Genomic DNA, 22,579 nt, shown 5'->3' with positions numbered 1-22,579 from the left:
TTTTTGTGGGGACCTTCCATTGACCCCCATTCATATCTAACCCCTAACCCTAACCCAGACCAAAACAATGCCTAACCCTAAAGAAATGTTTTTGCACTTTTACTTTTTTCAGTGACAACAGCATGGCCAAGAAAACACTGTTTTCCCTCATGGGGACCCAAAAAATGTCCCGGCAAATGACATTTTGTCTGGTTTTCCTATGGACAATGTCCCTACAACCATAGGAAAACCAGCCCCCCCCCCCCCCCCACACACACACACACACACACACACACACACACAGAAGTAATGCATAGTCACCATTCAGCTTCATAATGCTTTTTTGCAATGTAGGAAGAGAGTGCTCAGAGAAATGCAAACTCCACACAAACTGAATTTCTTGTTGAGGTGAGAGTTAAATATTACAGACTGCAGCCCCGCCTTCACCTCACCCCACCTCCTGTAATGCACTTTAATTTACTTCTGCAAACAGGACATAAAGAGCGACGTTAGACTTACATCGTCACCAAGATTATTAAAATGCAAAAACCTCACTGGGAGCATTTTTAATAAAGTTTTCTGCGTTCCTTTCTGTATTTAGATTCTTAGGCACACAAGGCTAAATTGAATTTTGTATCTGAAATGCAAACTAAAATCTTCTTTTGACGATTTAACTGTATGCATACGAATACTGAAGATGTACAAACACCAACAGTCTATTATGTAATTGTTTTATTAGCAACCAACACAAAACATTTGATATATACAGAGTCATGAACGCACCTTGACTGCCATCATGTAAATGTTTATAAAATAAAAGATAGATTCATTATCAACTCCCACCATCCAAAACAGATCATGCTTGTTAATCACCGTGTCACAAAAAGCCCATTTATAATATCAAACCAGAAACTCAGTGCTGTATTATCATGATTAGCTGGATTAGTCTGATAGGGTATAATCTGCTGCGCTGTGGTCGTGACTTTGCTCAAACTGTCGATAATCCATTCTTTTTCTTTTCTTTTTTTTTTTTTCCCTTGACCTTGAATCCGATTCCTGAAAGACTGCTGAAAGCAGACAGAAAAGCAAAAGTCACGTTTGCCTTTGAAAGCTCCCCTACAGCTGCTGAGTCAAATTCCAGGACTGGATGTGTAACATTCTGCTGTTTTTCATTCAGCACGACGCCCACTTCATCCCCAAGGTGGGACAATTGTCCCTTTTTCTTTATATAAACTGCATCGAAACAACAGAATTGCTCTTGTGGTGGTCAGAAGGCTGTTACCTTGATAAAAACAGATTACATAACTATTTTTTACAGCAGCACACACATATAACCAACAAGTGTTTTCATCTTTTTTTTTTCTTGTGTGCTTTGAGATGTGCGCTTAGCATGAGTGTAACTGAATGACATGCTGTTCACATGATGAAAATAAAGGCAATTTAAAATCTGATTACTGTAACATGAATGCAATAAATCCGAATGTTGTTGCACCTTCAGAAAAATATCCCAAACATTTATTGGCTTTTTTTCACAATACTGCATTTCTTTTGCAGGTGTCTGATGTACTTGTGCAGTGTCCTTGGCTGATTGAATTTTAGCCCTGGTTTCCTTGGCGATTTCTTTCACGAGTCTCCGGTTAACTTTTTCCTCGCGCCGAGCCATTTATACGCTGACCTTCTCCAGTGACCTCCCGCCTGCTTCGCTCGCTCTCTTTTTCCACTTTTGCTGTATGCATGCACACACTCACAGATTCAGATAGCTCGCACTCATGCGCACACTGATGCAAGCGCACGCACGGTCCATACATGTGCTTTGCAAGTTGAGTCCTCGCTGCCTCCGTTAGAGCGTTCTTCTTTTGTCATTCTCTCTTCATTTCCTCTTTCTCTTTGACCTCCGGCTTGTCCTCACGGCGGCGGCTCGAATCCACGCTGACTGTTGACCCATCCAGCAGATCACCTTGATCCCTCTTTGAATTGTTTTCCTCTGATAGATCTGACATAAAGAGAAGACGAACTTGAAGTAATGAATCTGATTCTTCTATAAGAAAGAAAATCGAAACAAGTGAATATTTATATTGTCCGACTCACCTGAACTAAATGAAGTGACGCGCTGCTTTTCTTCGTGGTGTTGCTCCTCTTCTTCCCCAGATGAGGAGTCCTCTTTGTCCACAGATCTCATGTCTAAGGAGGCAAAGTGAGCCTGAGCCATCCTCTGGACAGCTGCAAACACAGATCAACACAAGAATGTGATAGATTAATTACTGAGATCATCTAAAGAAAACCCCAAATTTGTCTCACAACTCCACAAGCTGTCGACTGTTGAGTCAACTTTTAATACTCATCTGCACACAGACAATCATAGAACATCTATCTGCCTATCTTCCATGTATGGCTTTTCACCTGTCTCTCCAGTAGAAGATGTTTCTGAAGACTTACAGCAACTTTTGGCTGCTGAAATGCTGAACTGCTTCGTTTTTTGTGTCTCAAAACTTGCTGTGAATCAGCAAAGCATTGCAGAGATCGCTGTTTTGCATGCAGACTAACATTTATAGTAGTAGGATGATACATATGTTTAAATCAGTGTGACTGACAGTGTGCAGGCATGCATGTGTGTGAGAAAGACCGTGTTGCAGCTGTGTGCCCATCCTATAATCCAGGATGATCCAGGACAGGCCCACAGCTGTCTCTGCTTCTAATCTCACATGACACACACAGACACACACAGACACACACACACACAAACACACAGACACACACGACTCTCACTGTGTTTTTTGGACATGAACCTAGTCCAGACAGATATAGACCACATGGCAGTTGCCACAGCAGAATTAGGTCTCCCAATGTTTTTTTTTTTCATTCTCTGCCATCCGTTATATAAAATCAGACACGTACATAAAACACACAGAAAATAATTAAAGACGGAGCTTTCACCTTTCAGCGAGGGTGGCTGGTAGGTCGACATGTGAACCAGTTTGGCTTTTAAGGCTCCGTTGTCCCCGAGGACCCACTGCGAAAGAAAAAAACACATTCAGCACAGTCTGCTTGAGTGTTTCGATGCTGATGAAGCAGATCAATGCTGCTTCGTGATGAAGTGAAATTTTGACCGTCTCCAAACATCAGCTGGATTCAGACAGAAGATGAAGACTTTTTGTATGAGGGAAAGTTCTCAAAACACAGTTTTTTTCAAAACGTGAAACATTTTCAATATATATTTTATCCTAAAGCCGTGAAAGGGCAGTAGTCTGATATGTTACTTACCAAAACAGCTAAGTTGCTAAGGGAGAAAACTACTCACATCTTACTCAGATTAAAGGTATTTGTCTCACTTTCGCTAAGTGATTTGCTTGAATTTTGAACAGATTTGTTTTTCTTATTGTACTTAGAAGATAGCCTCATCGTTATTGGAAATGTAGCAAACTGGTTTGAAACCTTTTTCAAATTAGTTTATTCAAATGATAATGACTGAGAAATGAAGCTTCAGTTTTCAGTCTAGTTTACATCCAGGAGATTCTACACTTCTCTGAGGAGAAACCCTTCATTTATGGTAAAAAGTAGACAATTTTAGATTGCCTAACAAATGTTTCAACTGACTGTGAGTTCAGTTTGGTTAAAAATGCCATGTAAATATCTTACAAGTATTATCAGATGTACAATTTGTGTGTAAACTCCAGATGACTGTTGCAACAAACATAAAACAAATGCAAAGCACTACGGTAATTCTGTGTGATTCAAAGTAAGAATTATGATTATTAATACACATATTTTCTTGCATTAGTGTCTGAGCCAGTTGCGAGTTCTTGAGCCCAGGCTGTAGGATATTAGAGCAGAACAGCCAGTTAAACCATCAGCTCTTTGATTGTGTGAAGAACCGCTGATATTTTGTTGAAGAAATGCTTTTTGGGGCTTTCAGGCCACTTGTACCTGATGTGAGCCGCTGTCCTCGTCTGGCGACGGCGGGTCTGTCAGTCTGAACAGCGTGGCTGGGGTTGGCCTCCGACGGCGAATCTTAGTAAAGACAGAAAGATAAAATGCATGAAAACCCTGGAAAGAAAAGTCCCCAAGTCCGACCTAATCTTGAATTTGAACCGCTCCACTGGGACACCTCGATGAGTTTAACATATAAAGAGCTGGATCATGAAAAACAAAAAGATTTCCAGATAGATTAAGATGAAAGATCAGCAATCTTTCAGTTTGACGTCATGGTTCTTGAAGATATGTCTGCTGAGGATTTTTTTCTAACTACATAATAAGAGAATGCATCTTATTATATAACAGCAACCAAAAATTGCTTCCCAGATTGTTTCTGAATGGGGATTACATCTTGTCATGGATGGCAGCTGGATTATTCATGTTTACTTACTGTTTTTCTACACGCTCCAATCGCTTGGTCTTAATCATTTTTGGACACAGATTTTCCTTTGTCAGACCCGTCCATCGGACCATCAGATGCACGGCGAAACACTGCTTCACCATCTCATTGTTTTTGATTGTGAGTCAGCGTGAGTCACATAAACCACCAGTTACACAACATTTATATTTAAATCAGTTCAGAGTCAAGTTGGACAAGTGTGTTAAACTCAGCTTGAACACGATCATTGATCTTGAATTGCCTTTGAACACAATATGAGGCCATTTCACAAATATATCATTTGTCTATTAGTTCTGTTGTACTTTATGAAATACAAAATATTTATTTCATCATCCTTCTGTGTATTTTGCAATTTGTTTTACTGTATTGTTCGGAGATACAAGTGGCTGCCAAGCCAATCATAACAGAGCATGTAGGCATGAGATGTGGGGGCAGCGTTCACTCTGGAGTTACTTACAGCTTCTGCTTCCCTTTGAATGCCGGATTCATAAATATTCATCGCCCGTGCACGAGAGGTAAATATGTGGCCATTGTTTGGGGACAAATTTAAATATGAATCGCAGGGCGTCTAATTAGAGGTTAAAATGTGTTAACATGAAAATTTCAACCTAACAATCAAGCACACGCGCTTGCGCGCACATACACACACACACACACACACACACACACGCGCGTGCCTCTCAGGAAACAACATAAGGGACCAAAGCACCAAACCGCATTTGGAGCACCTGTCTGAGAGCCCTTTCAGACGGAGTGACCTTTCCTGAGTGTTTGTAGCCAGAAGGTCAAGCACCTCCGGGGAACATTGTATTTTCATCAAGTCCTTGTCGAGCACATCGGAAATGCCTGTAAATACCAGAGGTAGCTCAGCGCTGCTTCACTGAAGGGCGGGTTTCAGCCGCAACTGATTTGCCTCGCGTTTCGACAGATGTGCAGGAAACCCGAGTCAACTTAATGACCTGGGCTTTATCCTAATAGCCAATTAATTAAAAATTAGTCATGCGATAATAGAATATTTTTGACACTACGTTTCAAAATACATGTTTTGCACATGTGTACAGGAATAACATGCAAACTCCACAGAGAGGAATTAGATTTTAAATTGGGGCATTGTAAATAGATAAAAAGCAGTTTTGACACTTCTGCATGTCTGAAGTATTTGGTTTTATACAGTTTTCATCAAATTAGAGCACTACACATTCCTAGAAAGACGAATTTAAGAAGCATCAGTATAGAAAGTTTCCAGGGAAATTTTCCTTTGGGCATCAACCCCCATCTCAGGTTAATATCATCCTGTATGGTTACCTAACACTCTGCTTCAGTGCATTATTTTGGATGTTCATAGAGGACAAAGACAGCCCTGAGTGGAAACAGCCATCAAAAGAGCCTGTGTTTTTTTTTTTTTTTTACAGAAATAACCTATCCACTTAACAATTAAGACCACACTCTGAAAGCATAAATCCCTTGTTCATACACTGAATAATCCCTTGATTTGACCACAAAGTGTTCAAGGAAATTAAAAAATAAAAAAAAAGGTTTCAGACATTTGACCTTTTGTTTCCTGAGTGAATTATAAAACAGTATAGAAGGGGGCTTTCACATTTCCCCCACCCTCACAAAGCAGGAAGCCCATTCTGCTCTAAAATTCCATTTTTGATAACTTAATTAATAGTTGCTTTTTTTGTAAGATATTGTCCTGCTGCTGCACCCTTATTTACCCCATCTAGCTGTCAGAAAGACTGTGTCTCACAATGTTATTGTTGCCCATTAATGTGCATGTTTTTTGGATTGCAGCACACTGCTCATGAAAGCTCATGCACCCACCACAATATTTTACCCACACAGGGTTTATAGTTCAAGATGGACACCGTCCATTTGCTGAATAAAGCTCTGGCAGAATCTGCAGCTCCTGGATGTGGTGAAAAGTTGTTCTTGGCATCAGCTCCCCTTGCCCTTGATTCATGCCTCAGTCATCCACAGCTAATCTCTTTGGTTTTAATCAGTCATCTCCTTGGCCGAGGATTTTTCGCCCTTTGTCTTTCTTGATTTGCTTCAGCTGGATAATTTCTTCGTTTGTCCCCTCTCCCTCCCTGTTCTCCTTATCACTGATATACTTTATTTATCCTTTCACATTCTTTCTGCTTATCTCTTTGACATCTCTTTTAGCACCCTGCGTTAGTGCTGTGTCATACAGAAGTACTTAAAAGACGACTCCATTATGGGCAGAGAGCTCTGAGCTTTATAAGAAGGGTATAAATGTAGTGAGAACCCTCCTGGAGCTTAAACTGCTTGTAATTAGTGGCAATTTAGCAAATTCCTGGCTTGTCATATTAAAGTAAGATGAGATTTGGTAAATATGCAGGACAGCTGCAGAAAAAGAAATGCTGCATATAAGCTCCTGTCAAAGTGTTTTAAAGCACAAACACTTTCCCAGAAGCACCAAGTCGAGCTGAGTTGGATTATCCTGAAGAGTTGTAGCTTGCGACATTCATACTTATGCCAAGTACTGTTGAGTTTCCATCCACATCACATGACCATGAAGATTTTTTTTTTTCTTCTGCAAATCATCCTTGCTGGAGCCTGCATCACTCGGGATACTGCTGAGGATTTCTAAATAATGGAATTTAAAAGCCATATTGCAGCATTTATCCCTGTTTATCCCTTCAGCTGGATTCTTGGTTTCTTAATCATTGCAAAAAATGTCTGAATAACAATTCGATTTCCTCACTGCCTCGTCGAACGTCAGCAACAGGTGGCCCAGAGAGAAAACATTTCTATCTGTACTGGAACAGCAGAATAAGTATTAGCCGTTATACAGGGACATATCTACGAACGTATATCCTGTGACATAAGAAGTGTGTAACCTTTTGCGTGCTTCATCAGGGATTGCTGCTTCTTTAACTCGTATTAGATCCATGGCTGAAGATTTGCAGTAATCTTATTTGGTCCTGTTGTGCCAAAATGCAACAGCATCTTTTAAGAAAAACTAACGCTATTTAGGATGACCATCTGCAAAGAAAACAGAGAGGTGGTGAGTTACTTCCCTGGGATAGGCATGTGTAATAATTGGGTTCTGAAATCCAAAGATCGGTTACAGTTTGTTTTTTGAAATTGGTTTGGAGTTGTAAAGAAAATCAAACATCCAGTCATGGGGCTGCAAGTGGGATATAAACAACAGATGTGTGACAAATATTTAAGACCTGAGAAATGGTTGATTTATTAATTTGTTTTCACATTCCTGTCTGTCTGGAGCAAGCTTCTCCAAACAGATGCCATAGGATACCTTCCAAATCCAAGGAAATGTGCCCTGTCCAGAGCAGAAGAAAACAACATTGGAGTTGTTTCTCAAAATGCATCCTCTTTGTTTACTGATATCATGCTATGCGCCAACCTTATTCTACAGCCATGTTCGACTGTGTCTCTTTGCTTTGGATTGATTGAACCTGCTCTGTGAATGCCAGTTTTATTTATTTTACATAACAGGCTCAACACCCACTTCCAACACATGAGTAATGATGCGACCTTCTGCATTGTGTTTCACATATGTTGCAAAAGCTTTATCACTCAGGCAAAAGTCATTTTCAATACTCCAAATGGAGCTTTATCCTTCGCTCTCTCTCCTCCTCCACCTCCTCCTCCTCCCCGTGCTCTCATTTTGAAGGGCAGCGATGTCTCATCACTTTTAAGGGCTCCAAAAACTCTGCTGGGCTTAATCCCAGCGCTGCACATATACCCTGCTGCACTCAGAGTAATGTACAACATCCAAACACAGAATTCTGCAAAGTCTTGCTAGACTGGTTATGTAACTGTCTGCAAGCCTCTGTTGCAAGAAGTGATGCTTTAAAAGCTGCAGAGGGCAACTCTCAGAAAGCCATGATGAAAGTTGAAGGGAGGCATTCAAACTTTTGTGATGACAGAAAAAAAAAACAGAGGCTGGTGACTTCAAAATATTCATGCAACAGACTAATAATTCAGATTGTGGGGTTTATCACGCACAAACAAAGCAATGAATCGCTGGTCCTCAGCTGGCCCATGTTTGACCTCCTCCCACGCACCAAATCCACAATCACTGCAGCGACGCGCGCAACACATCACACCGTCTCAGTCTCACCATCTCCACCTGCCGCGGGTCCAGCTGGGTGGGCACGGAGGAAGGCACGGAGAACTGGATCTTCTTCCTCGCGTCCTTGTCCTCCTCTCGCTCCATCATCTCCGTCTCTGCAGGAAGCAGGGGGTCCATGTCATCCGGGCTGACGCCTCTCCAGCCGAGCGCACGCCTGTCCAACTTTACGCAGGACTCGCCTCACAAAAAAAAAAAAAAGAAAGAAAGAAAATAAAAGCGCCTCAATGCAATGGATTTCTGTCCTGTGCAATCTGCAGATAGCGTTGTTTAGTGAACAGTGGCATGCCTCTGTCCAAACGATCCTGTAGTCTGTGTTGTTTGACAGCTTTGCCTCCTCCTCCTCCCTCCTCTTCCTCCTCCTCCTCCTCCTCCTCCCTCCTCCCTCACATGTCAGCCTCTGATTCTCACTGCGTCCTGACCTGAAGAGGTGAAACGAGGAAAGAAGGGGAGTGAAGGTAATGCTTTCTGGTGCTTTCAGGTGCAATGGGAATTTCAAAATCCTACCAAATTTGCTATTGGATGACTTAATTTAAAAAAAAAAAAAAAAAAAAAACGTGAACCATCAAATTCCCACAGCAACGAGCTCTTAAATACAGAAGCACCGGATAACCCCTCCCCTCCCCTCCCCTCCCCTCCCCTCCCCTCCCCTCCCTTTAAAAAAGGCAAACAGCTGTACAGCAATAATGACACCTAAGGCAGCATTGAGAGCTGGAATAAAGCAAAACAAAAACATGGTTGACATTTTTAAAATGCGAATAGGACAGACATCTTGTTTGTACCATGAAACATTTTCATGTTTGAATTTTGTTTTTACATGCACCTATTTTGAAAATTAGAAATGGTAAACGCTGCTGAATGCAAAAATGTCTCTCATCAAAAATCTATAATGGCATTGAAATCTTAAATGAATTACTTATCCGTTGTTTTTTGAGACTGTGTGTGTCTGTTTGCGGTGTGATGGACATGGTGACCTTTCCAGGGTGTCCCCCAGCTTCACCCATGGCCGACTGGGACTCACATCACCATATATATTGGATTCATCAGTGCAGAATATCGATCAGCTGCATCAAACGTGACCATTTTTGTATCACTACATCGTCTAAATACAGTGGTATTATGATATGTTCCAATTTATAAATATATTTTTACCTTAATAAGTACATCATTAATTATTTGCATCATGATGAGTTAATACCAATATACATGTCTACTGTATCTGGTGTACCCTGCACACAAATGTTTCTTGTGATGCTGTACTGAAGCAGAATGGACAGATGGATGGATGGAGTCTAGTATGACAATGTGAAGTGCATGAACTCAAGATATCTCAGTATTCAGTGTGACCGCTCTTTGCTTTCCAAAAGCATCCATTTTTTCACATTAAACTTGCAGAAAGTTTTTGAAACAGTTCTGCAGTGAATTTGTCTAAAACAAATTCCAGAGCTAAGCTCAGATATCCCATGAATATATGCAGGCTGAATCATTTTCTTCTTTCTTCATACATTAAATAGAATCTGTTATTACTGGAAGACTTCCACAGCTCCTGATGGATTTCAGCAGACTTCATTTACTGTATATACAAAGCACTTTCCCATTGCTTCAGCTGCCCCCGAAGCGCTTCATATCAATAATCATTCACCCATTCAACCACTGCTCAAGGACACATCAGTATAAAGGAAATGTGTTGAACCTGCAAAGTGTGATTCAAGGATGGGATTATCGATGCACAATAAACCCGTGTATGCAGAATCAGGTACATACACTGTTGTTGATACTGCATGATGTCTCTCAGACATGCCTAAAACTTTTGCACAGAATATTGCAAATGTGCATGCACACACACACACACACAAACACACACCTCTTGTTTCTTCAAAGCTCACCTAGGTTATGTCTTACGTATTGCAAATGTATAAAATTTAGTCAGTTGGAAAATTCATTGCCATGGCAACAGTTTTTCTTCTCAGTCCTGAGTGTTGGCAGTGCTGTATCTGTGTTGTGTATGCACGAGTCAGTGTGTGTGTGTGTGTGTGTGTGTGTGTGTGTGTGTGTGTGTGTGTGTGTGTGTGTGTGTGTGTGTGTGTGTGTGTGTGTGTGTGTGTGTGTGTGTCGGTTCAGGCAGTGAAAAGAGACAGGTGAGAACGGAGAGGATACACAGATATGAATGTGCGTAACAGAAAAGGGAAAGAATATGTTGAGTGTGTGTGGGTGGGTTAACATTATGGTACCAGCTTTTAAATTAAGCCTGCTATTTAACGTTGCTGTAATGTGACAGACGTTTTTAACCACATGTGCACACAAATAACCTCACAGTATTGTAAGGGTATGTGTATTGGGCATCTGAATACAAGACCGGTCAACAGGAAGGGAAAAAAAAAGGAAATTATAAAGAAGCACAAGTCATACAGAGTGATGAGCACATGAGTGACACTTTAAAAAACCATGAGCCTATTTTCTTGATGGAGAGATGAATGGTTAATCTCCGCTCTGATCCCTTCAGATTAGACACCATATCCACTTTTATGCCATTGGATGGGAAAGTAGCACACCAGCCTTTAATCAAAGAATCCCATTTTTCAACCTAATGTTCACAGTCTCTGTGGGTCACCCTGTGCTGAAATAAATTTGAGAAACACATTAGATCCAGTGGTTTCTACACTGACAACAAGGTCAACTCATGGGTCTTCAGATGGAAGGTCAAATGTTCACATTTAAAATTCAGAGTCAGTTCAATCACAGTTCACTTGCTTTCCTGGAAAAAAAAATAGCTTTTACAACATTGTGACATGCCTGAAAGAGTTAATTGGAGTGCTTGCACTATATCTAATGATTAAATACAAAGCCTAATCTAAAAACCACTGGCTTGAAAAAGAATTTGTATTTCTGTAAATATACAATATCCGTTATTAAAGTCTATCACGCATATAATTCTCATATAAAATTAAAACAGACAAATGAATGCTTAAAAAAACCCCTGCAGGATTATAGTCATACCATCGCAATAAATAATGTAAACTATAATCCAATATTGGCAAGAGCTGTTTAATCTACGTTTGTGTACTTTTAACAAATCGCCACTAGAGGTCGCCATTGTTCTTTTTCACGCTTTGTTCATTTTGAAGCCATTGATTTCTGTATCAAAGACAAATTTCAGATTTCAGTTTTGCATAAAAAATAAATATGATGGAGTTTTACAAAAGCACATTCAATGCAAGTTGATCATTTTTGAGTGTCGTGCCTTCAAATGCTTCATTGTATCTGCAAGCTATTGGAATAACAGTGTAAACACTGCACATTTGGAAATACAAATCTACTTTATGACATCTGGTCGCAGCAGCTACAGAAGGAACTGCAAAGTCAACAGAAAAAGTACAAATATTGAAAATGATTCGCTTTCATTCAATATGTGATTGTTTATTGTTTTTAACCTCTTTTAGCTGCATTTGGTGTCATTTGGACAAAGCAATATTCATTGAATATTCTAAACTTAGTCCTGTTATATTCTTATCAAAACGTCAGGCAGTTTTACCTGGAGATTTTCCTAATAAAAATCTGGATGTATGGGTTTGAAGAGCTATTTGGGAAACATTTCCATATTCATTCTTGCATATTAAATTATTTACACAATATGTCACCGTTATGTCTGCCCTTATTCAAGTGTAGTTTTTTTCTGACAGGAAAACATGCAAACTCTAAACAGAAGGAACCCAATCTCGTCCTGGACTCGAACCAGGGTCCTCCTCGAGATTTGTCGCCACTGTGCGGCGCTCTGAGGGAAAGTGGACTTTATTTTTTTTTTCCATACACTTTCATGTACTTGCTTTTTATTGCCAGCAGATGTCACCCACTTATAACTGGAAAACACTCTGTAGTCCTGCGTGATCTCAACCATAAAAAAATGTTTTTAAAATCACCTTTATTGACGGACAACAAACAGTTCATCTTAATTTCATTTTTAAAAACCACATTTATTGTTACAAAAAAAATGACTTATGTTGCCAAATAGAATTGATCAGACGTCTGTTATCTTTATTGTGGAGAAGCAGCATTTCTGTTGAGTCGATCAATGGATTCGAATTAGCCATGTTTGATATTTAATAATGTATAGAATAAGACAGGACATGCATTTTTTTTTTGTTTTGTTTTTAATATTGTTGTATTTTAACTGTGAAACGCACATGTCCTTGAAATATATCACCTCAACCTGTGTCTTGGGACCTGAATAAGTGTGAGTAAAGATGACATTGTGAATGATAAAGTCTGGCTCAAAGGCAGAGTTAAAGGGCAGGGGGTGAAATATCTGAATGGTTAAATCCTGTATGCATTGGTGCCATGTTGGTTGAGGTATATAACCTTGGTTTCTGATTTCCATCAGGATGGAAATGAGCACAGTGATTTTGGTCTTTCAAGCATTTCAGTTGCGGAAAAAATGGAGAAATTGCGCAGTGGCTCAATAACACGATGGTGATGATAAACCTGCTCCCCCAGGCTTTCACTCTTATTCTCCCCTCTCTGCCTCTTGTCTTGCCCCATCTTCTGGCCCCTCTCTGCAATCTGTGCCTCCGCCACCTTTGGCACCAATCCGCCCACCGGCACCTGTGCCAAGCCTGGCAGCCCAAACCAAGACGCTCTGCTTAGCTCAGTTCAATTGACTCGTTTAGGCAATTGCACCCTGACTCTGATCTTTATGGCCAGCTCCTTTTTCATCCTCGGCCTTTGTGTGGAAACGTCTTCAATCTGGGTGGATTTGATGTTTTCAGAAAACTGGGGGATTTATTCTGTTTAGTTGCGCCTTTCACTGTATTGTTTCTAATTGCATCCCTGAAACAGTTCATTAGTTTTCCCTTCGGGCTAATGTGGATTAGGTTTTCTTTTTCTAATCCTACAGAATCAATATAGCCCGTAGTGCGTCTAATGCTGTCACATCCAGCCGGATTCTCCATGAAATTCAGTCTAACGCGTGAATGATATGACTCAAAAATATTATAATAGGCTTACTATAATTATTTCTCATAAGGGGATTGACTTCCCCAAACCTTCTATATCAGATTAACCCCGTTTTTCCCAAAGATGGAGGCTAACAGACGCAGTTTGAATCCAGTGCGTTTTTTTTTTTTTTTGTTTTTTTTTTGTGTGCCATCCACTCCTTATTCCATTTTCTCTTTCAGCTCGGTGACAGATGGCGAGTCCCTCTCCCCCAGGGGAAGCCAGTCTCTGTGAATGCGGCCGCATGTCAATCACCGGCTCTCATGTGATGGCTCTTGCCAATGACGTGCCAGCCATATGGGCCTGGCATCAGAGCTGGTATGTAACCCACCCAGTCCTGCCTCTGAGGTGCCACACGGCTCCCTTCCCTCCACGCGCGCGCCGGGGCCGGGGATAGCAGCAGCAGCGGCAGCAGCAGCAGCAAAGAGAGAGAGAGGGAGAGAGAGAGAGAGAGAGAAGAGAGAGAGAGAGAGAGAGAGGAGAGAGAGAGAGAGAGAGAGAGAGAGAGAGAGAGAGAGAGAGAGAGAGAGGGAGAGAGAGGGGTGAGAGCACAACCCAGCGCCTCGCCTGCACAAGCATCCGTGCAGGGCGTGTGGATGTGATGCCCACCCGGAGAGAGATGGTGTAAACAAACCCGCTTTGCCCCATCACTGAGCGCCACCACGGAGGTAGGTTACACATTTCTACCCACTATTAGAGCATCAGATATAGATCCAGCATTGTTTTTTTTGTTTTTTTTTTTTGTCTTTGTGCAAAAGCCTATTTGCAGCCTCGATGAAGGGAGAATTAAGGTGTCTGTGCCAGGCTGAGGCAGGGCTAATTTTATGCATTAGACGTGTTTGGGAACATTTCTCTCCACCTCTGTTTGGTGCTTCTCCTCACTGGCGATGGGATCAAATGAGCTGCTCGTAATCTCCCTTTAAAAGCTCCTCATCGCTGATTTGTCAGAAGATATCGACCTGTCTGTGTTCAATTTGAGAAAATTCGTTTAAATAATTCTACAAATCTATATCGATCCTGCAAGAAAGAGGAGAGGAGGTTACTCGGGCACTTTTGCATTCATAAATTGAAATTTAGACAATCGGAAAATGAACACTGGTGAGTGTATTTTACATATTTCAAATTTCAATTATGTATTATTGTGTGTGTGTGTGTGTGTGTGTGTGTGTGTGCGTGCATGTGAGTGTGTGTGTGCATGCATGAGTGTGTGTGTGTGTGTGTGTGTGCGTGCACGCGCGCGCGTGTTACTGCACGACGCGCGTCGGAGCACCGTGGGGGTTGAATTCTCCATAGAGATACACAGGCTAATTGACAAGGTATTGGTTGGCATTAATTACATTGTGCTTACAAGATTAGATAAAAAATACGTCCTTGGACTCCACAGGCGCAGCTGAGCTCAGGATACTGATAAATCTGTGAAGATTTGGGCACCATACAGATTTTCTTTTGACTTTGTATTTCATTTTTGAGCTCTAATTTTCACGCATTATCTTTAGGAGCCACATTATTATTACATTTGGATATATAATTGAAAAGTTTGATTTTAGACTAATTAATTTTTTGGGGAACTATAAACTTGAACCTTAAAGATTATTTGTTTTTAAAATGAGGGAGAGGTGTAAAACAATTTGAGGTCGTATTCATCCAAAACAAAGCCTTGGTATACATGTGCGCTGCATTTCAAGAACGACAAATAAGAGTAAGGTTTAACTTTGGGGAGCCATCAATTTTACTTTTCAAACATGCAAAGGATTAAAAATCATAAAAAAAATAATAATAATGAGAATCTTCACTATTTCTGTGACTTTTGGATTTATATCTAAATGGACTGCATGCATTTAAACGCACGCAGACTTAATTCAGATAAACTATTTTGGGGGTTAGCTGTCCACTGAGCGGCCTGATTGTGCTGGAATGCTTCCAAGACGGTAATTTATTGGCGTGATGGGGCACCGGCAGCCCCGGTGCACCCTGGGGGATCAGATGGAGCAGGCCGGCGCCGCCCGAGCCGAGCAGCCTGAGGGGACCTAGCCACGCAGGCGCATGTGGAGGCCGGAGAGTGGCCCACACTGTTGCTTCTTTCACCCCATCCGAGTTTTACTGACATGAAACACTCAGTCCTCAAGACATCTTAAGCTAACGAACTCACCATACTGTGTTAATTCCCTTGGGGAAATTCCTTAAATAATGCCAAGTGAATTATAAGGCGGGAAAATTATGCGCGTGTTCAGTGGCCCTTAACCTTCATGTAATCAATTTTGACGCTGATATTAAACAGCTTTTAACTATAAACTGTAATTTAATTTTTGATGAGATGTTATCAATTTATTAAAACATTATACTCATATTTTGGCTGTTATTATATTTATCCTCAAATCTTTCTAAAAGGGACTGAAATGAAGGCAGTGCAGGTAGTTTTCACTGGATGGAAATAATTTAAAGACTGTAAAGTAGACACACCTGAAGGCCTTCCTGGAGCAGGTGTCTGTCAGTGCACCCGTGGACGTGTGTGTGTGTGTGTGTGTGTGTGTGTGTGTGTGTGTGTGTGTGTGTGTGTGTGTGTGTGTGTGTGTGTGTGTGCGCGCGCGCGCGCGCAGGGCCCACAAGCTGAAGTGTGTGTGTCTGTCTTTCAGGCTGCCTGCCACGATGTTGAGCCGTCTGTTCAGCGAGGTGCTGCCGGACGTCCAGAGGCTGGCGGCTGACTGGGTGGAGGACAATGAGCACGAAGACTGCAAGGCCAACGAGGACGAGCACGAGCACGAGCCCTGCCACCTCGGCGAGGACGAGCTGGACGACCCGCAGGAGGGCAGCAGCCGCGCCGAGTCCGAGATGGCCGGCGACGACGACGACGACGACGAGGCCGAAGAGGAGGAGTGCGGGGACGAGAACAGCGGGGACAAGCCCAAGAAGCGCGGCCCCAAGAAACGGAAGATGACGGCGGCGCGCGTGGAGCGCTCCAAGATGCGCAGGATGAAGGCGAACGCGCGGGAGCGCACGCGAATGCATGACTTGAATTCGGCTCTGGATAACCTGCGCAAAGTGGTGCCGTGCTACTCCAAAACCCAGAAACTCTCCAAGATAGAGACCCTGAGGCTGGCCAAGAATTACATCTTGGCGCTTGGGGAGATTTTACGCAACGGGAAACGCCCAGATGTGGTGACCTACGTGCAGATGTTGTGCAAGGGCCTGTCCCAGCCCACCACCAACCTGGTGGCGGGCTGCCTGCAGCTCAACACCAGGAACTTCCTGACTGAACAGTGCTCAGACGGGGCCCGCTTCCACATGCCGAGCTCCCCTTTCTCGGTGCATCCGTACCCTTACCGCTGCTCCCGCCTCTCCAGCCCGCACTACCAGCCCGGGGCCGGCGCGCTCAACCTGCGCAGCCACTCCTACGGCCCCGGCTACGAGGCCGTGTACCCGCCCGGCGGCACGTCCCCAGACTACAGCAGCCCAGACTACGAAGGCCAGCACAGCCCGCCCGTCTGCCTGAACGGCGGACTGTCCGGGAGGCAGCAGGAGTCCTCCGACACTGACAGGAACTATCACTACTCTATGCACTACTCCGGACTGACCACATCCCGGCCCGGCCACAGCATACCCTTCGGGCCCTCTGGAGCGCGCAGCGGCGGTACGCACTCAGAAAACGTTCCCCCTTTCCACGACGTACACTTGCACCACGACAGGGCCCCGCCATACGAGGATCTCAATGCTTTTTTCCACAATTGAGCCCTCACGGTGGATAAATCAGGCTTAATTGACTTTACAGTGACAATCCTTATAATGTCTAATATTGTTTTGGGGAAAAAAGAGCTCCTAAAAAAAAAAAGAATGAGAGATAGAAGTGGACGAAAGAGCCCTCTGATTATCTTCTGTACTCTACTGATGTCATCTCTATACTGTTGTACATCCGATCAAAGTGTGTCCAGTATTATCCTGTATGCAGAACGAGTGCAATTGACTTTAACGATGTATAGGCCTACATGAAAATGTTATGACACAAACAACATAAATAAAAAGTGTTTTATAATTGTCTGAAATGATCGAACAAATCTTCTTTTAAAAACACCAAGAATCATCCCAGCGACATCCATTAAAATAAGAGTGTGTGCTCAGTTAACATTTCACACCAATAAAAAGTGTCTGAAACAAAATCGTTGGCTGCAATCAGCGATTTTCTTTGTATGAACTGAATTCATTGATAATTCAACACATTTGAAAAATTTGAGTGCTCTTATTATTATATTTTAGTAAAATCGGATGTTAAAGGTCCTGTTGATCGAGGTATTGTGTATTTTATGGTCAACACAGATTAATAACATCTTTCTAATCTTTAGTGTTATTTAGAACTAATAAATATAAAACAGGTCTGAGGAAATTTTCGTTTCAGATTTCAAGCTGAAGCTCACAATGAGAAGACACACTCATGCACACAACTCAAAGAAAGTTTAGGCTTGGCCTGTGATCACTTTGAAAAATGACCTTTTAAAAACTGGCAATCCAAAATAAAACCCATTGTTCAGTGTTCTGGAAAAAAAAATGGACAAACCACCAGAAAAAAGAAATATATTCAAATAAATACTCTTTATTGAGCACCTAAAAAGCAGATTTCAAAGAAACCTGTTAAAGAAACTTGAGACAAAGTGATGAATATAAATACACATAAAGAAAATGCATGATTTTAATTTTCAGCCCTTCAGTTGCAGAGCGTATATTTGTGGAAAAATCTGCAAAAAAAAATAGTCTCCCGAGCTTGGCTTGCAGTGAACATCGGTGAGCACAGATCTGCAGGGTATCAAGGATGTATAAGCTATTCAAGCGTGCACATAAACACCGATGTGCATGCAGAGTAATGTCACTTCACCTGTTCATGTGAGCTGACATTAATTATTGACAGGATTGAAGACTGTGCGCATGAACAGATTTTCCAGCTATAGCAGTGATAATGTATGAGTACTACATTTAATAATTAATTAAATATTTCCAAAAACAGAACCGACACTTCAGCCAGACGTAGCTACTTAAAAAGAAAAAAAGTGAAATCCCATTCTTACCTCCAATTATTTGTTTTTGCATATTATGGTTTTTTTTTGTACAAAATCATAAGTCTAAGGCCTAAAATATCCAGAAACAATAACTTTACGCAGGAGAGAGAGAGAGAGAGAGAGAGAGAGCGGTTTGGTTTGCATCAGAGAGCCGGTGGATCTGGGCCCTGTCACACACCACGGTTTGATTCTCAGGTGGGTCTGTTTGAACAACTGCGTGAAAATTACACTGATCTCATTCACAAAATCACAACACTAATTTATAAGATAATAATATCAGATTTAATCACAACAGAGTCTGGGAGCATTTTCCTTGATAAACATTTTCGTTTTCGTCCAACCAGAAACTGATATCTAAATGTCTGCCGCACAAAATACTGCCGTTTGAAGTCGATCTGCACATTTGGCAGACTATGAAGTAAAACCTGTTCACCAATTCAAGGGAGAATCGTCCCTCCTGCTTAAAAAAAAAAAAAAAAAATCCTCGCAATTTCACAGAACATGTGACAATCGGAGTTGATTTGGGCTGATTTCTCATATCAATAGTGGGAGCATGCAGGCACCGTCTTTGGAGCCATGCCCTGGGTCCCATATGTTGCAGCGGACATCCAGGGGAAATCAGCACCGGGCACCGCGGGGTGGGAACTGTCCCATCCAGCACTGACCCCGGCAAAGCAGCAAAGGGATGTCAGCAGATTGTACACGAGTGTGACAGAAAGAAGAAGAAGAGAAAAAAAAATGGACTCAGAACATTCTAAATTATTTTAATTTCATCTAATTTTCGCATAAAGGGAGTGGGCAGGTGCGAAATCAGGTGGATCAGTGGCCTGATATTTTTTTTTTTCCTTTTAAATACACGAAGAAGCCCAAAAAGGAAGAAAAAAAAAAACATGATGGACACACACACTCTCTCTTTCTCTCTCTCACACACACACATGCGCACACGCACCTTTCCACACAGATCATGTACACAAACGATGTCTAGATAAATAGATAAGTAAATAAACAATTTTGAAAGAATTTGGCAGGGATGCAACTTTAATTATCATCAGGTGCAGACAAGAAAAAGAGGATTTTAGACACGTTTTTCCCCTGACATACTGTTGTCAAATAACAGGTGTGCACTCTTACAGGCACTCAAATATGTTTTTTTATTGGCTTAGAATTTTTGATGTTTTATCAATTTTGGCTAAATTTAGTAACTTTAAATTCCTTATTTTTAAACAGAAGAAAAAAGTTTATATTTATATATTTTTAAAAGTAGGTAATTACAAAAGACTGCAATGATTATTTCACACTATTTTTTTTTTTATCAGACGTGATATTTAGTTTTTATTCTTTAAGTGCTTTTCACCATCAATTTGTACATTTCAGACTGTCCATGCCACACCGACAGATTCAGAGAAAGATTGACATTGGATGCCAGTACTGACTAAATATAGGGAAACAACAAATAGCCTCAATCAAATATACTTAAACAGCAACATTAAAGTGTTGGAAGACGCCGTCAGATTGAGAATCCTCTCAAATATGTAGATTTGTACATCAAATGTTAAATAATTAATCCACTTCTCTATATATTAAAATGAAAATACTCCGCTGTTTGAACACTTATAGCCTGTAAGCAAGTTGATACTTAAAATATGAACATTTAAACATATGTCAGGTGCGCACGGTCATCATTGTGCCCCCCTGAAAAAGGTTTCAGAGTAAAAGTTGCGCGTAAAACGCTCCACTGTGACCAGCGCGTAAAGGAGGCGACCGACTAGTGTTATTTAAAAATATACACATATATAGAAATGGGTCAGCATTTATTTAGATTGCATTACAACTACTCCCCCTGCGTATTCTCCAGCAGACCCCCATGTCATGATTTGTTCACTTAACTTGGTGATCCCAGGTGAAAAGGCGGGCCTCGGAGGGCGAGGTGAGAGACACCTCTCGGGTTTTATCCTGTAACCTCTCGGTAAGCTGGTGGATTCTTTAGTGAGGAGGGGTGGCGGCTGGCAGGAGATTTGATGGCGGAGCTTGGTGCCAAGTCGCTAAATGTCTGAGCACCAGTAAAGCCAGAGACTAGTAGAGCCCACCATCACCAGCCCGGTGCCAGCTGCGCCACGTGGCAGCCAGGCGGCCCCTGCCAAAGTGGCCCTTGTGGGAGGGACCCAGTATTTCTTTCCTAATTCACTCAGCATCTGTTCATTATTCTCCACCGTTAAAGGAGGCTGAGTGTCCGCACGCGGCCCCGCGCGGCGAGGAGACCTTTCTCCGGCCATGCGCTTTTACGCAGAGGCGGCGTCCAGGCAAGTGGAGCCATAGTCGGAAATCAGACAGGGTTAAAGAAGAGGAGTTGTTCTTCTTCTTGTTTTTACAAATGTCCTGCCATTGGGCTATGAAAACACTTTTAGCTTTATGTGCTTTTATGCTGTGTGTGACTTTTCACCCTTCAAACACCTGTAGGCGGATTTTAAAAATGTAATTCTTACTCTACACATTAAAACTGAGAATTATTATTATTATTATTATTATTATTATTATTATTATTATTATTATTATTATTATTATTATTATTATTATCATATTAATCCACTTCCTCTACTCGGAATTAAGATCTTCGTAATTATTTCCCAATTATAATTTTTCGGAAGTTTCAACAGAGTTCAACAGACATGTTTGTCACCTGACATCACCGCATTATCATTCAAATAAATAAATAAAACATCTGACAGATTTGTCTAAGTGACATAACCAAACCCAGTCAGCTTGGAAAGCATTCAGATGTAATTGTGAAAATGAATGTTTCCGCAATATACCATGCAATTACTGTAATTACCTAATCCAGTGCATGAGGTCAATTTAACAGCTCGAAAAACGATCAATTTATTCTGCAAAAAAAAAAAATCACTGCCCTTCTCTGTGAACAGAGCAGAAAGTAGAGCCACACATGCAGGCCTACTGTGGTTTGAAAATGTCCATCTGGTCATTTCCACTCTCATTTATCAGATTAGGGAAACATTTATCGGATTAATTATTTTGGGATTAATCTGGAAAAAAAGAATATTTCATGGAACTAATGAGTGTCATGATTATAACAGGGAGGGTTTTGTTGTGTGGGAGAGGACAGGGACTTGTGTGAACTGTAGGAGGACAAAAAAAAAACTGTTAGAATCATTGAGTTCTAAAAGATGAGAGACAAAGTCCCACTGTGAGGCCAAGATCCCTCTTTGTAGAGCTCCTGTGGGGCAGTGTGGGTGTGCATGTGTGTGAGACGTACAGAGATAGAGAGAAAAGAGGGAAGGATCTAATATATATATACATGCAACACGTTTTATTTGTCACTTGCTTCCCACCAGTTGAGGCAGAACAAAAAGCGTCGCTGAGATGGATCCGTCTGGCTGCACGGAGAGCTAAATTTGGGAAGTCACCTCCACTGCAGTGGGCACGGGGCGCCACTGCATCATACTCTCGCCCACCGTGCACCCTCCCACCATTACCACCCTGCCAGCCTGAGCGCCACGCCCAGCTCTGTGAAGGGAGATGGAGCTGGCATAGGGTGAAATTCCACTGCATCTGTGGAAACAATGGCGCCGCGAGCATGTAGGTGTGTGTGACTGGATGCTCACCTATGCATTTGATGGGCTGTATCCTGTGGTGTAAAGATTGAGGATCCTAAAAATATGAAAAAAACGTGTGAGAGTATCGGTTAGTGTGGGCCTGAGGTCAGAAAAGACACACAATCAAACCCTCGCAGACTGTCTATCCAGTACTGAAACACACAGTGAGGATTTGTCATGTTTGATGTGTGTGTTCCCTCCAGTGTGTGTGTGTGTGTGTGTGTGTGTGTGTGCAGTGTACAGTCTGTGTTGTGCATGGTAGGGTATAGAGGTTGTTGTCACTCTGCACAGATGGTGGGAGTGTTTTTTTTTTAATTTATTTATTTATTTATTTTTTGGGGGTGTGTGTGAGGAAGTGAGGGGGGGGGGCTGTGGGGGGGAAAGGGAAAGGAGAGGCGAGGAGGAGGGCTGCGTCTCTGATGCTGCCATGCCACGGTCACACGGGCAGCAGTAATTGGCCTCCATA

At 41.8% G+C, this 22,579-nt stretch overlaps 2 protein-coding genes across 2 annotated transcripts; one reads left to right on the top strand and one right to left on the bottom strand.

The window, feature by feature from the left end:
- Positions 1 to 1,838: 1,838 nt before the first annotated feature.
- On the bottom strand, positions 1,839 to 21,929 carry LOC115393785 (protein phosphatase 1 regulatory subunit 1B-like). Its single transcript, XM_030098894.1, has 6 exons — positions 21,925 to 21,929; positions 8,463 to 8,608; positions 3,904 to 3,987; positions 2,914 to 2,989; positions 2,068 to 2,199; positions 1,839 to 1,972 (listed from the first exon to the last, which is right to left on the bottom strand). Exons 2-6 carry the CDS (start codon positions 8,589 to 8,591, stop codon positions 1,839 to 1,841), a joined length of 555 nt encoding a protein of 184 aa, XP_029954754.1. The 5' UTR covers positions 8,592 to 8,608; positions 21,925 to 21,929.
- On the top strand, positions 13,942 to 17,518 carry LOC115393476 (neurogenic differentiation factor 2-like). Its single transcript, XM_030098479.1, has 2 exons — positions 13,942 to 14,128; positions 16,094 to 17,518. The coding sequence occupies exon 2, from the start codon at positions 16,107 to 16,109 to the stop codon at positions 17,184 to 17,186; it is 1,080 nt and encodes a 359-aa protein (XP_029954339.1). The 5' UTR covers positions 13,942 to 14,128; positions 16,094 to 16,106; the 3' UTR covers positions 17,187 to 17,518.
- Positions 21,930 to 22,579: the final 650 nt, after the last annotated feature.

The sequence above is a fragment of the Salarias fasciatus genome, chromosome 8 (assembly GCF_902148845.1).
Source record: "Salarias fasciatus chromosome 8, fSalaFa1.1, whole genome shotgun sequence".
NCBI classification, from domain to species: Eukaryota; Metazoa; Chordata; class Actinopteri; order Blenniiformes; family Blenniidae; genus Salarias; species Salarias fasciatus.
Note: the sequence above shows the minus strand (reverse complement) of the source record. Positions and strands in the feature narration are given on the sequence as shown.

What these genes read in the sequence shown, in the direction of transcription:
- LOC115393476 (XM_030098479.1), top strand. Translation starts at nt 16,107, where the DNA reads ATGTTGAGCCGTCTGTTCAGCGAGGTGCTGCCGGACGTCCAGAGGCTG.
- LOC115393785 (XM_030098894.1), bottom strand. Translation starts at nt 8,591, where the DNA reads ATGGACCCCCTGCTTCCTGCAGAGACGGAGATGATGGAGCGAGAGGAG. An exon ending in CCAGCCACCCTCGCTGAAAG is followed by an intron (nt 2,200 to 2,913) that starts GTGAAAGCTCCG and finishes CTGTGTTTGCAG; the next exon opens with CTGTCCAGAGGATGGCTCAG. An exon ending in CGTCACTTCATTTAGTTCAG is followed by an intron (nt 1,973 to 2,067) that starts GTGAGTCGGACA and finishes TCTTTATGTCAG; the next exon opens with ATCTATCAGAGGAAAACAAT.